The sequence below is a fragment of the Camelus ferus genome, chromosome 17, assembly GCF_009834535.1.
Source record: "Camelus ferus isolate YT-003-E chromosome 17, BCGSAC_Cfer_1.0, whole genome shotgun sequence".
NCBI classification, from domain to species: domain Eukaryota; kingdom Metazoa; phylum Chordata; class Mammalia; order Artiodactyla; family Camelidae; genus Camelus; species Camelus ferus.
Genome location: NC_045712.1, coordinates 39,518,406 through 39,531,322, shown reverse-complemented (window position 1 = coordinate 39,531,322; position 12,917 = coordinate 39,518,406). Strand labels below are relative to the sequence as shown.

The 12,917-nt window shown below is 52.1% G+C and overlaps 1 protein-coding gene across 2 annotated transcripts in view; it reads right to left on the bottom strand.

Annotated features, from left to right (window-relative positions):
* Positions 1-5,268: 5,268 nt before the first annotated feature.
* CCDC13 (coiled-coil domain containing 13) overlaps positions 5,269-12,917 on the bottom strand; it is a 34,966-nt gene continuing 27,317 nt past the window's right edge. The window contains exons 14-16 of one of the 2 annotated variants that reach the window (XM_006181333.3): positions 8,408-8,562; positions 6,052-6,166; positions 5,269-5,463 (exon numbers count right to left, since the gene is read on the bottom strand). In XM_006181333.3, the coding sequence (XP_006181395.1) occupies positions 5,304-5,463; positions 6,052-6,166; positions 8,408-8,562 (430 nt within the window). In that variant the 3' untranslated portion in view covers positions 5,269-5,303. The remainder of the gene's footprint in view (positions 5,464-6,051; positions 6,167-8,407; positions 8,563-12,917) is intronic. The other variant, XM_014556415.2, reaches the window with a different exon arrangement.

Sequence of the window (12,917 nt, the reverse complement as noted above, 5' to 3'; positions counted from 1 at the left end):
CTCTGGTCTGTTTCATCATGCTGAGTCTTGGTGGCCAGACATAAATGCCTGGGCTAGGACTGACTTGCCTAGTGGGATTGGGACTGGCATGAGACTTGTGGGCTCCATACTCCAGCTCTGTCCTGTACAGAGCTGCCCAGGTGGAGGGTTGCTAGCACGGTCACTTGAGAGGTTCCTTGGAGTGGCTGGCATCCTCTTGATGGCAGGGTGGAGGCAGGCAGCAATGTCTCTAACCAGTTGGGACTCCTCTCGGGGAGAGGGGTGGGGGACAAGGCCCTCACTTTGGGAAGGGGCAGCCAAGGCCTCAGGCCAGGTGGCTCCTGTTGGCCTCTCCTGATGCAGAGGGGTATCCTGAAGGCCACCCCACTGTGGCCCCAGAGACCAGCTGGTTGGATGCATGGTTGGACACAGGACCACAGAGCCCCCAGGTGGGCAGTGTGCTAGGGCCCCTCACAGTTTCCTGAAGGCCAGTGCCAGCTAGGGTTGTAGCCACCCTGGGATCCTTCGGGATGAGGATGTCAGAGTCGGTGAGGGCCTGTTCATGCATGTGCATGCAGGGCACCGTCTGGGGTTTGGGAGGGTAGAAGGGGTTGTGTGACTGTAATCAGTCACAGGACAGGTCCTGGAGCCGCTGTGGATCCTTTGACCCCAGTTACACCCTCAGCTGAGACGCAGAGAGGAGGGAGTGCTCCCCTCACCCCCTCCCTGCAGGGGCACTTCCAGGGCCTGAGCAAGGTCTGAGAGGGAGAGTCCCCTGCTTTCCCACAATGCCTCAGGCAACGAGCTTTCTCCCAAGCATGCAGACACGCTGGCCCACAGGAAGAAGCCAGGAGACCCCAGCACAGTCCCCACAGAGTGACAGAGGCCTGTGTGGCTGGTCCCTGACTCTGAGGAGCATGCATGGTGATCACTGTGCTGTAGGGGCTGGGTAGGGGCTGCAGTCACAGATCATGGGTGCTAGAGGAGGCCAGGGTCAGGGAGGGGTACCTGAGCCAGACTGTGGGGATTAGGGAGGGCTTCCTGGAGAAGAGGGGACACTTGAGCAGATTCCTGAGATAGTCAATGGTTGTTAGACAAGGAATAAGTTAACCACAGTGGCCAGGCATGGTTGTAAGGCTGTACATGGATTAACTCTTTTTAATATAACCACAAGCCCTAGGGAAGGTGTCACTGCTACCATTTTCCCAAACGGATAGAAAAGGAAACTGATGCACTAAGAGGTTAAGTAGCTGGATCAGCCCCATAAGCTCCTGGAGCTGATTGCCCTGCAGGGACAAACATACAGTTCACCCACACCAGGGGCCAGCTGAGACCAGCCTGGGCCGGCCATCCAGCTGATGCCCTTGTGAGGATGTAAGAGAATGGCTCCCGGAAGCAGACGGGTGGTCTGGCTCCACCGTAAAGAGCTCAGGTTCAGCCAACTGACGACCTGAGCTCCGCCCCGCTGGTCATCCCCTTCTCCGAGCCTCAGATACTCAACTGTAAATGGGCACACTGCCGGCCCTGACCTCACTGGGTTCTTGCGTGGATTCAGCGACTCACTCTGATTTCAGGGCATGGCTCACTGAATTGCTCACAAAGAGAGGCTGTTAGAGGCTGCATGTAAGGCTCAAGGACTGGAGGAGACATGGAATGTGCCAAGGCAGCACCCGTGGAGAGGGGGTGGGTGGGCAGAGGTTTCCCTGTGGGGCTTGTGAGGGGAGGAGGTGGGGAGGAGAGGCTGGCTCTGGCTGGATGTGGGGGCCCAGAGCAGTCCCCTCGTGACAGGCCGCCCTGGCCTGAGCTCCTGGGAGCAGGGGAGGGCCCAGGGGCAATGGCGTGTGTATGAGGCTTGAATCAGCTTGAGCCAGACTACAGCCTCAACCAGTTCAGCCATGGTGCCCCAGAGGACCCACAGGGACAGCGGCCAAGCCACACCCATGGCTTAACCAGGTCTCACCTGTCAGTGTCGGAACCTGAGCGCTCAGGCCCACTGCAGCTGCCTGGGATACGGACAGGGAGAGTCCTCACGTGAGGCCGCCCCACACCAGCCTCTTTGTGTCTTGCTCATCCACCCTCCAAGGCACCTGTCTCCCATTCCCACCACCTTGTGGCCCTGGTCCAGGGCTTCATTGTTCTCATCTGTGAAAGACAAGTCCAGCCCACCTGCTGCCTACCTGCCTGAGGGCTGGGGAGGTCATCCTCAGGGCCCCGGGGACAGGTGGTGCTGCTCGGGAGGGGCCACAGGCACTAACCAGGACCGAGCAGGTTGCCCCACTCCCCGCCTGGCCCACCTGAGTTAGACCCTTCAGGGCCCCAGTCCTTGGCCCCTTTGACAACCACTCTTTCCCTTAAAGGCTCTCCCTGGGCCTGCCCTTTTCAGTCTACCAACCCACATGGCAAGGAGGTTGGAAGGACAGCCCCCGCCCCACCCAGACCTGGGCAATGAACCTGGAAGCTGCAGCAGGGAAGGCAGGAGGCTGAGGTGCTGCCTTCTGTCTCTACATCCCCTGACCATCACCCTCTGATTACACAAACTGTATCATGGCCCTCTCTTTCCCACACCTCTTTGACTGGACCAGCAGCTCCCTGAAAGCAGCACCAAGTCAGAGTCACTTCCGGGCCCCTCACAGGCCTGGAGAGGCTGGCATGCAGTTGGCATTCAATGAGTGCCTGATGGCCAGCTGGCTGAGTGGACGGTGGCCTGGGAATCTGTCTCCCCAGCTGGCCTTGGGCTTCCAGGAGTTCAGGGACCATGTCTGCCTTGGGGCAGAGGAGCTGCTGGATGGTTATTTGTTGAACTAATAAAGGCAATAGTGAGGGCTAACATTTACTGAGCACTTACTGAGTGCCGGCTGCTGCTCTAGCACTTGGCACCTTTTGATTCAGTGAGTCCTGAAGCGGGTTTCTGATGGGGGAATGGAGCAGACCTGGTCTAATTAAGCTGGGGTGCCGGTGGCAGGTGCCAGCAGACATGAGAGGGACCCCTGGCACACGGCTCCACAGCAGAGCTCTCTGGGCTGTAAATTGAAACCATTGGTTCAACTGATACCCACAGTTGGCTGAAGCAAGGACTGGATGCCCAGACTGACCTCTGCAAGATGCCCGCTAATCATTTTATCCAAAAACGTGCAAACAAGATTTACTATGCCTGACTGCAGTTTTCTCACCCCATCTCTCTTATATAAACCTTGCTTTTATTTTGGTGGAGTGAAATCAATCCATTGATACATGTCCCTTGTACAGAAGTAAACAGTTAGCTAATAACCAGCTAAGTGTCTTTGAGTCATTCTCTGACACCTATAACGGCCCTTGAGGGAAGTCTCTATTATTGCCCTCATTTTACAGATGAGGACATGGAGGCTCACAAGGTTAAGTAACTTGCCCAAGGCCACAAAGATGGTGAGTAGGGAGAGATCTGCGCTGGGCACCCTCACCCGTTCAGACCCCAGGACCTAAAGCCCTTTCCTCTCTCAGCCAAGCCCTGAGCCAGGAAGGGCAGCAAAACTACCCTTGAATGGTCAGGGTGTTGGTCACACCACCCTGTGCTTCCCTGAGGTGACCCCTGCCACTCTGATCATCCCTGAGAAGGACAGCCAGTCCTATGCCTGTATCCCCCTCCCCAGGGCTGCACTGAGGGCCAATGCCTGCAGGAGAAGGTGCCAGCCTCTTGGCCTGGTGATCTGTGTTTGGCTCACTTCTTGCTGTCACACAGTCCCCTCCAGGCACAGGCCCTCTCCCTCTCTCTGGCTCTGCCTGGCCATTGCCCTTTACGTGGGGTCAGAAAACCCTCTGTCCCAGGAAACCTTAGGACCCCCACCTCCAGAATTACTGCTTCATCCTGATGGCCTTCACAACACTAGCTGGAGGTCTCTAGACCTCTCACCCTGTGCAGGGTGGGGGCTCCCTGAGTGGGGGGCTGGCGTGGACTTCCTCCTCAACCCCATCCCTGAGGAAGGTGGCTTCCCTAGGGGAGTGTTTTCATAGTACATGCAAGGCACAAGTGACAGGTCTTCCTGAGTGGGAATGTGTGTCTACACCCACCCACACATGTGTGCTCACATGCCTGTGTAGAGGGGCCTGTGAGTGTGGACTCAGCACCGTGTGTACGCATATGCATGTACACAGACGGCTGCATGCTCCTGAGCCTAGCTATTTGTGTGGATCTGCGTCTTTTGTGTGTGCCCGTGTGTGCACTGGGGTTGGGGTAGGTGGCTGTGGGTGACCCTTCTTGGAGCCACCCCTCCCCGTGGCTGGGACTGCAGTCGACAGGTGGTGACACTGAGGCAGTCACAGCAGGGCCTGGGGGCTCTCCTGCAGCAGCCCTCCCAGCTCATCCCTGTGCCGTGGTAAGGGAGGTACACTATGCCTTTGCCTGGACCCTCTGCCTCAAAATCCTCCTGCCCGAAATTCCGGGCTGACCCCACCTCTGCCCTCTGCCTCCAGCACCCACCAACCGCAGCCTCTTGGAAGCAGAAGGAGGTACCTCTTGTGGCAGAGCTGCCCAGCACTGGCGTAGGCACGCCCACGCTGGGTAATCCGCTGAACTGGAGGACCCTGGCTTTTGGAGTCAAGCAGACCAGGGTTAAATATTAGCTCAGTGTCTTTCTGTGAGCCTCAGTTTCTCCATCTGTAAAACAGGGTGATAACTCCCTAGGTTACTAAAGGCCTAGATGGGGTCAGGTTTACACAGAAGATGCCCACTCACTGGGAGCTGCAGTGATTATGAAAATCATCATTATTATTATAAGACCCTGGTTCTGCATCTAAGGAAAAGCCCTGAGGGGTGGGCCAAAAGGTGGCTGGGAGTGTGGTGCCCCCAAGGCTGTGGTAGGTGGGAATGGCCACAGATGGAGCCATGGAGGGAGAAGGGGGTGTGAGGATGCTCTGGTGAGGAAGGGAGGGTGGGGCTGGGTGGCCTAGGGAATGCTCCCAGCCCAGAGCCCTCTGGGCTCTCCAGCAAGGGTGGAGTCCTGTGGGCATGCAGGGTCCCCTGCTAGGCCTTCGGACAAGGGCAATGAGCACCTGCCCATGGGACTGCGTCTGTCCGTTCACAGTTGGCTTCTCATCCCTACGCTCTCGCAGGTGCTGACAGGCTGTGGAGTGTCCTTCCCTGCAGTGGCCAAGCCTGCTCAGGGCTTCTCCTTTGCCCTCCTGCCATGGAAGTTTGGCTTTGGTTGCTCTTCAGAGCCTCTTCTGGGAGAAGGGGCCCAGCTGGCTGCCCCAGGTTGGCTTCCAGGAACAGATGGAGTCTTCAGACAAAGGCTCGTCCTCTCAAGGCCTGAGGCTGCGCCGTCCGGCCAGGCTGACACTGAGCTGCCATCCTAGTGTTTGTCTGCCTTCTGCTGCCGCAGGGCCTGCAGGAAGATCCCTTTCACCTGGCCCAGGGTCTCATGGTACATACGGAAGTCCTCCTCCTTTCCCCGCAGGGCACTGCCCAGGGCAGCCTTCAGCATCTCATTCTCCTCCACCTGGATGGCCAGCCTGGACCACATGGAGAAAGGGTTCAGTGCAGCCAAGCTGGTGCGTGTGTGTGCGCGTGCGCACACACACACACACACACACACACGTGTGCAAAGGGCCCTGGGAATGGGGCTGCCAGCATGTCTGCTCTTCAGGCTCAGGGTTCTCTGACCCGTCCCCTCCTCCCGTGGACCCTTGGGGAACACCATGTGGGATTCCTCTCCCGGCCCACAGCTACTGGGCCTGGCATATAGTAGCTTTGCAAAATGTTGGCTGCCTCAGAGATTGAGTACCAATTTGTAGAGGTTCCCCTTCCTGCCTTTTCTACTACTGCATTTGACCTTAAAAGATATAATTCAACAAGAAAAGTGGGTTCAGCAACCCATGCGTGACAAAATATCTCTTGGGACCATGTGGTCTTTAAGGTCATTGCTGGGTCTCTCTGCTTTCTGATGGCCAGTCACCGAATTGCAGGCCTAGAACCCAGGATCCAGCAGGACCAGCCTTCTGGGTAAATAGAAGTCTAAGTAGGGGTGATGTGATTCCTCTGCCCCCGAAGCACCTCCACCCAGACAACGCCACCCTTTCAGGAAGACGGGGCGGGAGCACCTGGTGGTCACCTCCTCCATCTGGGATTCCACGGGCACACTGGAGAACGGGGCGGAGAATGGGTCCTTCCTCTCACTCTCATTCGGGTTGTGCCTGATGTTAGAGGCAGGCAGACCTGCGGGGCAGCAGCAGCCACTTTCTGTGATGAGGCTTCCTTCTCCAGCCCCCAACTGCCCACTTCCTGCTTCTCCACTTGTTGAAACATTTTACCTCCTTCAAGGTGCAGGACAAGGGCTGCCTCCCTCCAGGCCCTGGCTGCCTCCTTTGTACAAGGTGGTTATTCTTGTTACTGCCTCCACCTTTGCACTTTACCAGTTTCTGGAAATCAGCCGGGCCTGAGGCTGAGTCTGAGTCTAGGCTGTCACTGCATCTGATGCCCTCTTATCTGGTCCCCAACCTCTGGTCCCCATACATACATACATACAGGGGATCCAGGGTGGCTGGGGCCAGGGGATGCAATATGCTCAGAAAAAGAAATCAAAGCCCAACTGGGGGAGAACTTGAGCATGATCACAGTATCAGAAAGTCTCTGTGCTGAACAAGCCCTCAGGGCTGGCGTGGAGCCCGGGAAATCCCCTGGCATCAGCGGACCCGGCTTTCACCTGCTGCTGTGCGGCCTCAACCTCTCTGAGCTGGTTTCCTCACCTATAACATGAAGATAGTAGTTCTTGCCTCTAGACCTCTGTGAGGCCACAGTGAATTCACACTTGGCTCTCAAGGCCCTGTGTGATGGGAACACCTCCTCAACACCTCGTGACTCCCCTACCTCACCTCATATTCCTCTCCCCTCCTGTTGCCTTGCTTCACTCCAGTCTCACTACCTCCAAGCCTCCAGCCAGGCTCCCTCTCCGGTGCCTTGGCACTCGCTCTTTCCTCAGGTGTCTACGCCACATCCCGCCCCTTTCCACCTTCTCTGTTCAGATGTCAACTCAACAGTGAGGCTGCAGCCGGCCCCCCACAGAACACGGCTGCTCTCAGCACCACCTCTCCCTTCCCCTGCTGCCAGCCACAGCGCCCGCCTCCATCTGACCCATCATGTCTTTTACTGGTTTGTTTATTGTTATCCTCCCCACTGGCGTAGGACTGGCACGAGGGCCTGAATTCCACAATCAGGCTCCCTGCTTCACAGATGGAGGGGTGTGCTCTGCCCCCAGAGGGCTGGTGCTCTTCCCCGTCACGGGCCATGTGGACACTTTCTCTCAGGCAGTTCCCCGTCTCCCCCTCACTATCCAGGCAGGACCAAGGTGGTTCTTCCTGCTGTGGCTTAGCCCTCCCTACTTGGGAGCCTGGCTGCCTGGCAGGAGGTGAGTCCAGGGCCTGGAGACACCACATTCCTACGGTACCTGTTCCAGAGGCTCAGAAGGGGCAGTAGGGCTAAGCCCCAGGGCTGGCTGGTGGGAAGAGGACACCACTCCCGCTTTGCGCCCCACTTTCGGCAAGTCCTTCTGAAAAGTTCTGATCTTGTCTGGGCTGGGAAAAAAAATCTGAGGGTCCTTGGCTGGGGGAGGGGATGAGGGGAGTACTGGGGTGTCGAGAGGCAGGGAAGTGGGGACGACACCACTACTCCAGAGCCTGGAGGGGTTGGGATGGGGATGTCAGAGACCGGCAGGCCTATCGCCTCCACAATGAAGATTGTTCCTCCACAGAAGTGGCTTCTGGCTCTGACCTCCCGCACCCCTACCTGCCTCAGCCCTACAGGTGCTGCCACTGCTTGTCTGGAAACTATCTTGAGAACCACTGAGCAGTAGACCTTTCAGTTTAGGACAGATAAACTGCCCTCTGCAGCTGGTGTGATAATGTGACTAGGATCTGGCCAACGGGATGAAAGCAGACGTGACACAAGCCACCTTAGGGTCCTGCCCTTGAAAGGTCAGGAGCAGCTGTCCCCTTCTCTTCTCCTCGTCCTGCTGCTACTGGGGAAGCAGATGCAGCCACCTTAGACCATGAGGGGGAAGCTGTGTATTGAAGACACAAGGTGGAGGGGCGGGGTCCCCAAGCCTGCAGGGAGGCCGCTGTGTCCCTGCTTCCACTCCACTGCCATTCCTCTCCTGGTCAGCCACGGCTGCTCTGGCCTCTCTGGCATGACCGACTTTGAACACGGTCAGCTCAGCAGGGTTGAGGCTGCGGAGGGGGCAGCAGTAGGGGTGGTGGCTGAGGGCATTCAGCGGAGGCACTGCCACCTTCTTCTGCGAAGAGGATCTGGGCCAGGGCCGCGTGGGCTGGCGGTGCTCTGGCGCTCCTGGTTCTGACTGGGGGCTGGGAGAGAGGACGCACGGCAGCAGGGCAGGCAGGGCTCCAGCCTGGTGGAGGGGCTGAGCGCTGCTGCTTGCTGGCTCTGCCCCCGGACCAGCCCTACCTGTTTTGCTCCTGGGGGCTGCTCTCTGAGAGGCCGACGTCTTCCCGGGCTCCAGGCGCATCTTCTCTAGGTGTTGCTCCAGCACCACGGTGCGGTGCCTCTCCTCCTGCAGCTTCCTCTCCGACTCCAGCAGCTTGCGGTTGCTCTCCTCCACCCTGGTGATGAGAGGGGAGGAGCCACTGGACTCCCTGGGCCTCCACCTGCTCAGGCTCTCAGAGAAGTGGGCGCATCTTACACTGGTGGTGGTGGGACTCACGCCTCCTTATTTGTGTTGCAGTGACATAGGGACGTGCATTTAAAAACCATATAGTTCTCTCCAAGGCTTAAAACGAAAAATTCAGCAGCCACACCCCACCCCACCCCTCCTCACTCCCAGCTTCTGGTATCTAGAAGCAACCACTTATACCATTTTTAGCCGTTTCTGTCACTATTTACTGCCCTATTTCTACAGATGCTTATGCTGCTATTTTTTAAGGTTTAAATACAATCTTTTGACTTCCCATCATGCAACATGAGAATTTTATTTTAGTATGCTCCCCTTACCAAACAGGAATCACCTGTCCACCTCCCAATTTAGTTATATTGCCATTTTCTGGCTGAATTAACATTAGGTGGCATATTAGTTTTCTGTTGCTGCTATCAACAAATTACCACATACACAGCAGGTTGAAACAACCCAAATTTCTCATCCCACAATCCTACAAGTCGAAAGTTCCCCAGGTCTGCTGGTTTCTCTGCTCTGGGTTTCACAAGCCAAAATCAAGGTGTTGGCTGACCTCAGCTCTTACCTGGAGTTTCTGGGGAATTGGCTTCCAGGCTCACTCAGGTTGTGGGAAGAATCCAGTTCCAACTGAAGGACTGAAATCCCTGTTTCCTGCTGGTTGTTGGCTGGGTGATTTTCATGTTTTAGAGGCTACTCGGCCCCCTCCATCTTCCAAGCCAGCCAGATACCCTTTTCATGCTTTGACTCTCTCTCAGTTCTTCTGTAGCATCTCTTTGACCCCAGCTGGAGAAATTTCTCTGCTTTTTGAGGGCTCAAGTGATTAGATTGGGCCCACCTGGTAATCCAGGATAATCTTCCTATTTTAGGGTCCATAGTGATTATTACATCTGCAAAGTCCCTCTTGCCATATAACATAAAGTATTCACAGGCATGAGAGCAGGGATTGAAGGGCACGGGGGACAAACTCCTGTCCACCACAGGGGGGTTACATCAGGACAGCTATTCAGACAGGCTGTTTACTGATGATTACATTTTCTTTCTTATTTGTTTCCTTTTCTTAGAGTTAGTGATTGCCTTCTGTTTGTTGTTATTTATTATTATTATTATTTTCTATATGCCTGTCATGAATTCATGGGCCTTGAAGACTTTGTGGTTTGGTTATTTCACTGAAGGATTGGATGTAATTTCACTGAGGCTGGGGCTAAAGTCCTTCTTGTGGTTAGGTACGGCATTTCAGACTTTGGTGATACTAAAGGCTCAGCTAGAAGACCAGGACTCCCTGAGATTTAACCCAAGCGAAGTGTTATACACACACACACACACACAGGCAGATCGGAGTGGGAGCCTGCTAATGTATGCACGGTGCTGGAGAAAGTGTTCTTCCCACCTTGGTGACGAGTCAAGAAGGAACTGGATGGTAACAATTTTAACAGAATACAACTACCAACACAAAACTGTATGCCAACACAGTATACAGCTCCTAACACGACCCGTTCAAGCATGTTCCTTGAAATTTAATTTGCAAAAGACTAAAAACAACCTAAAGGTCCATCAACAGGGGAAGGACCCAGTGAATGGTACCCTGTTCGTAGAATGGAATATGGTGGATCATGATGGAGGTGGGCTGCTCAACACAGTGGCTGCAGCCTCAGGTCCACATGTAGCTATTCAAATAAAAAGTTGTGAAAATTAAGTACAATTTATAGTTCAGTTTCATGGCCACACTGGCCACATTGCAGGTGCCCAAAAGCCACATGTGGCTAAAGGCCCCTGGACTGGACAGCACAGACGTAGAACCTCACCATCATTACAGAAAGTTCTGCTGGACAGCAGTCTCTACCAAGGAAAAAGAATGAGGTAGAGCTATTTGCACCCACACGGAGAGATCTCCAAGCCATGGGGTTGGTGAGAAAAGCAAGTGCTACGAGAATACATAGACCAGAATGACACTTATGTAAATAAATGGTAGATAAATCTTAGTGGATTAACACAATAAAATGCTCTGTGACCATAAAAAGAATATGAACTGACACGAGAATGTCCACAGTATATTAGTAAGTCAAATAAGTGGAAAATTATGCATAAGCTATGATCTCATTTAAAAACATACAACAAATGAAAATTTTAAAAACAAATAAATACTAACCCTAACGTAACTGAGCTGATGAACTCAAAATGGAGGACTCTGCTGCAATTATTCACTAGTTATCTGTGGGAGAGGGGCTTTTATTTTTCTGTAACATTTCAAGAATGTTTGCATTTCGTTTACATTTGTATTCCATTTGTCACTGGGGAAGGAATCAGAGAAACTAGCAGCAAACACTATGTAAGATGCTAAAGCACTTTATGAATTCTGACAAAACTGAGGAACAAGCAAACCCTTGATTTCTCTCCTTCTCCCCCAAATCTGATTTCCCCATTGTGGTAAATGTCACCATCACTCACGCAGTTGCTTGGCCAAAAAAACCTGGGAGACACTATTGTCTTCTCTCTTTTCCTCGCGGCTTTCAGCTCCCAATTCATCAGGAGGCCCTGCAGCTTTTCCTCTAAACAAGCACAACACTAAAGCCAGCTCCTTCTCTCTCCTCCACCTGTGGCCTTCCCCTGGGGCCACTCCTCTGTCTGCTGCTACCGATTTCTGTCTCTATTCAAAACCTCCAGACCCACTGGTATTCTGACTATTCTCTTTTGGCCAAGTCTTCATTTCCATCCATTTTTTTTTCTCCTTCAGTCTTTACAGGGCTAATTCAGTTTGCTAGATCTCCCTTGCCAGTCAATGGCTCTGAGTGTGACTCTGACAGCTTTCCAGCATTAGGTGCATCAACCTCATGAAATTCCAAATATTTTTAAAGATGTGCCTTTTTATTTCGTAATGGATTTTCATTTTATTTCAAGAGTCTGACCAAACGGACCCAATGGCAGTGTGAAGTGAAGAATATTAAATAGTTAAGTCATTGATGAATTTTTTTAAACTTTTTTTAAAATGGAGGTACTGGGGATTGAACCCAAGACCTTGTGCATGCTAAGCATTTGCTATACACCCTCCATCCCATCACACCCCTGCATTGGTGAATATTTTGATGTAAAAAATTTTTGTTTTACATGAGGACCGTAACTATTGGGATGCTGATAAAAAAAAATACTCCGATAAGGAGGTCGCCCTACCCAGGAATTAATTTAATACAAATGATACAAGATCTTTATGAAGACGAACACACATAATATTATACATTATATTCATAATGTTCAATATGTAATTTGTAAAAAGCCCTTTACAGATTAAAGAAAAAAATAAACAACTCTCTAAAAATATAGTATGAATAGGTAGTTAACAGAAAAGAACATTTAAAAGGTTCTAAACGTGTGAAAAATATGCTCATCCCCATTTTTGGTTACAGCAAAGCAGATAAAAACAACACTGAGTATTAGTGTTATTAGTCTGATTCATTTTAAAAGGGCAATTTGCCATTATTTGTGAGCATTTTAAATGTGCATATTCTTTGATTCAGCAGTTTTTTTAAAGAAATTTATGGTATCAGTATAATCACACAAAAATGTAAAGATGTGTTTAGTGTGGGTCCATCTTTGAATAATATATGTATGTGCATAATATATATGCATATATATTTTTAGATGTGCAAAGAAAACATTTTGGAAGTTATAATGGTTCTTTTCTGTGAGAACAGGGAACTGGAAGTTGGAAAAAGAGACTTTTTGTAATCAGTATGTATACACTTGTATTAGAAAAACTAATAAAATGTCCAATAGAGTAAGGCAGGGGTTTTAATGCCAACATGAAGGCAGAAGACACAAACGTGGGCCTGGATAAGGCAGCAAACTGCAAATGAGTTCTCTGCATAGTTCTGGAAGCCTCAGAAGAACGCTTTATTTGTGGTGAGAGGACTGAAAGGATATCTATCCATAAGCCAGGGAAGTGGTACAGACGACTGTAGTTGACTAGGGCTTTAAGTGGGGGAGGGAAAGCACTGATCAAGAGGACACTGAAACACAAGGCCAGCACTCACATGGTCAGGAAATCCTAAACCAATAAATTAGCATAAGTACCAACCTAAGACCACTGAAACCCCAAAAGCCAACCTGAGACCACTGAAACCCCTAAAGCGCCACAGAAGCAAAAGCAGAACCATTCTGTAAGAGCACTTTCATAACCTAAGAGCTCCCACAAGGGGAAAACCCACTGAAGATAAGCTCACAAAAACCAACACAGAAATCCAAATCACACAGGGAAATGATTCACCATAAGGGGGAGTCAACAGGCATCACTTA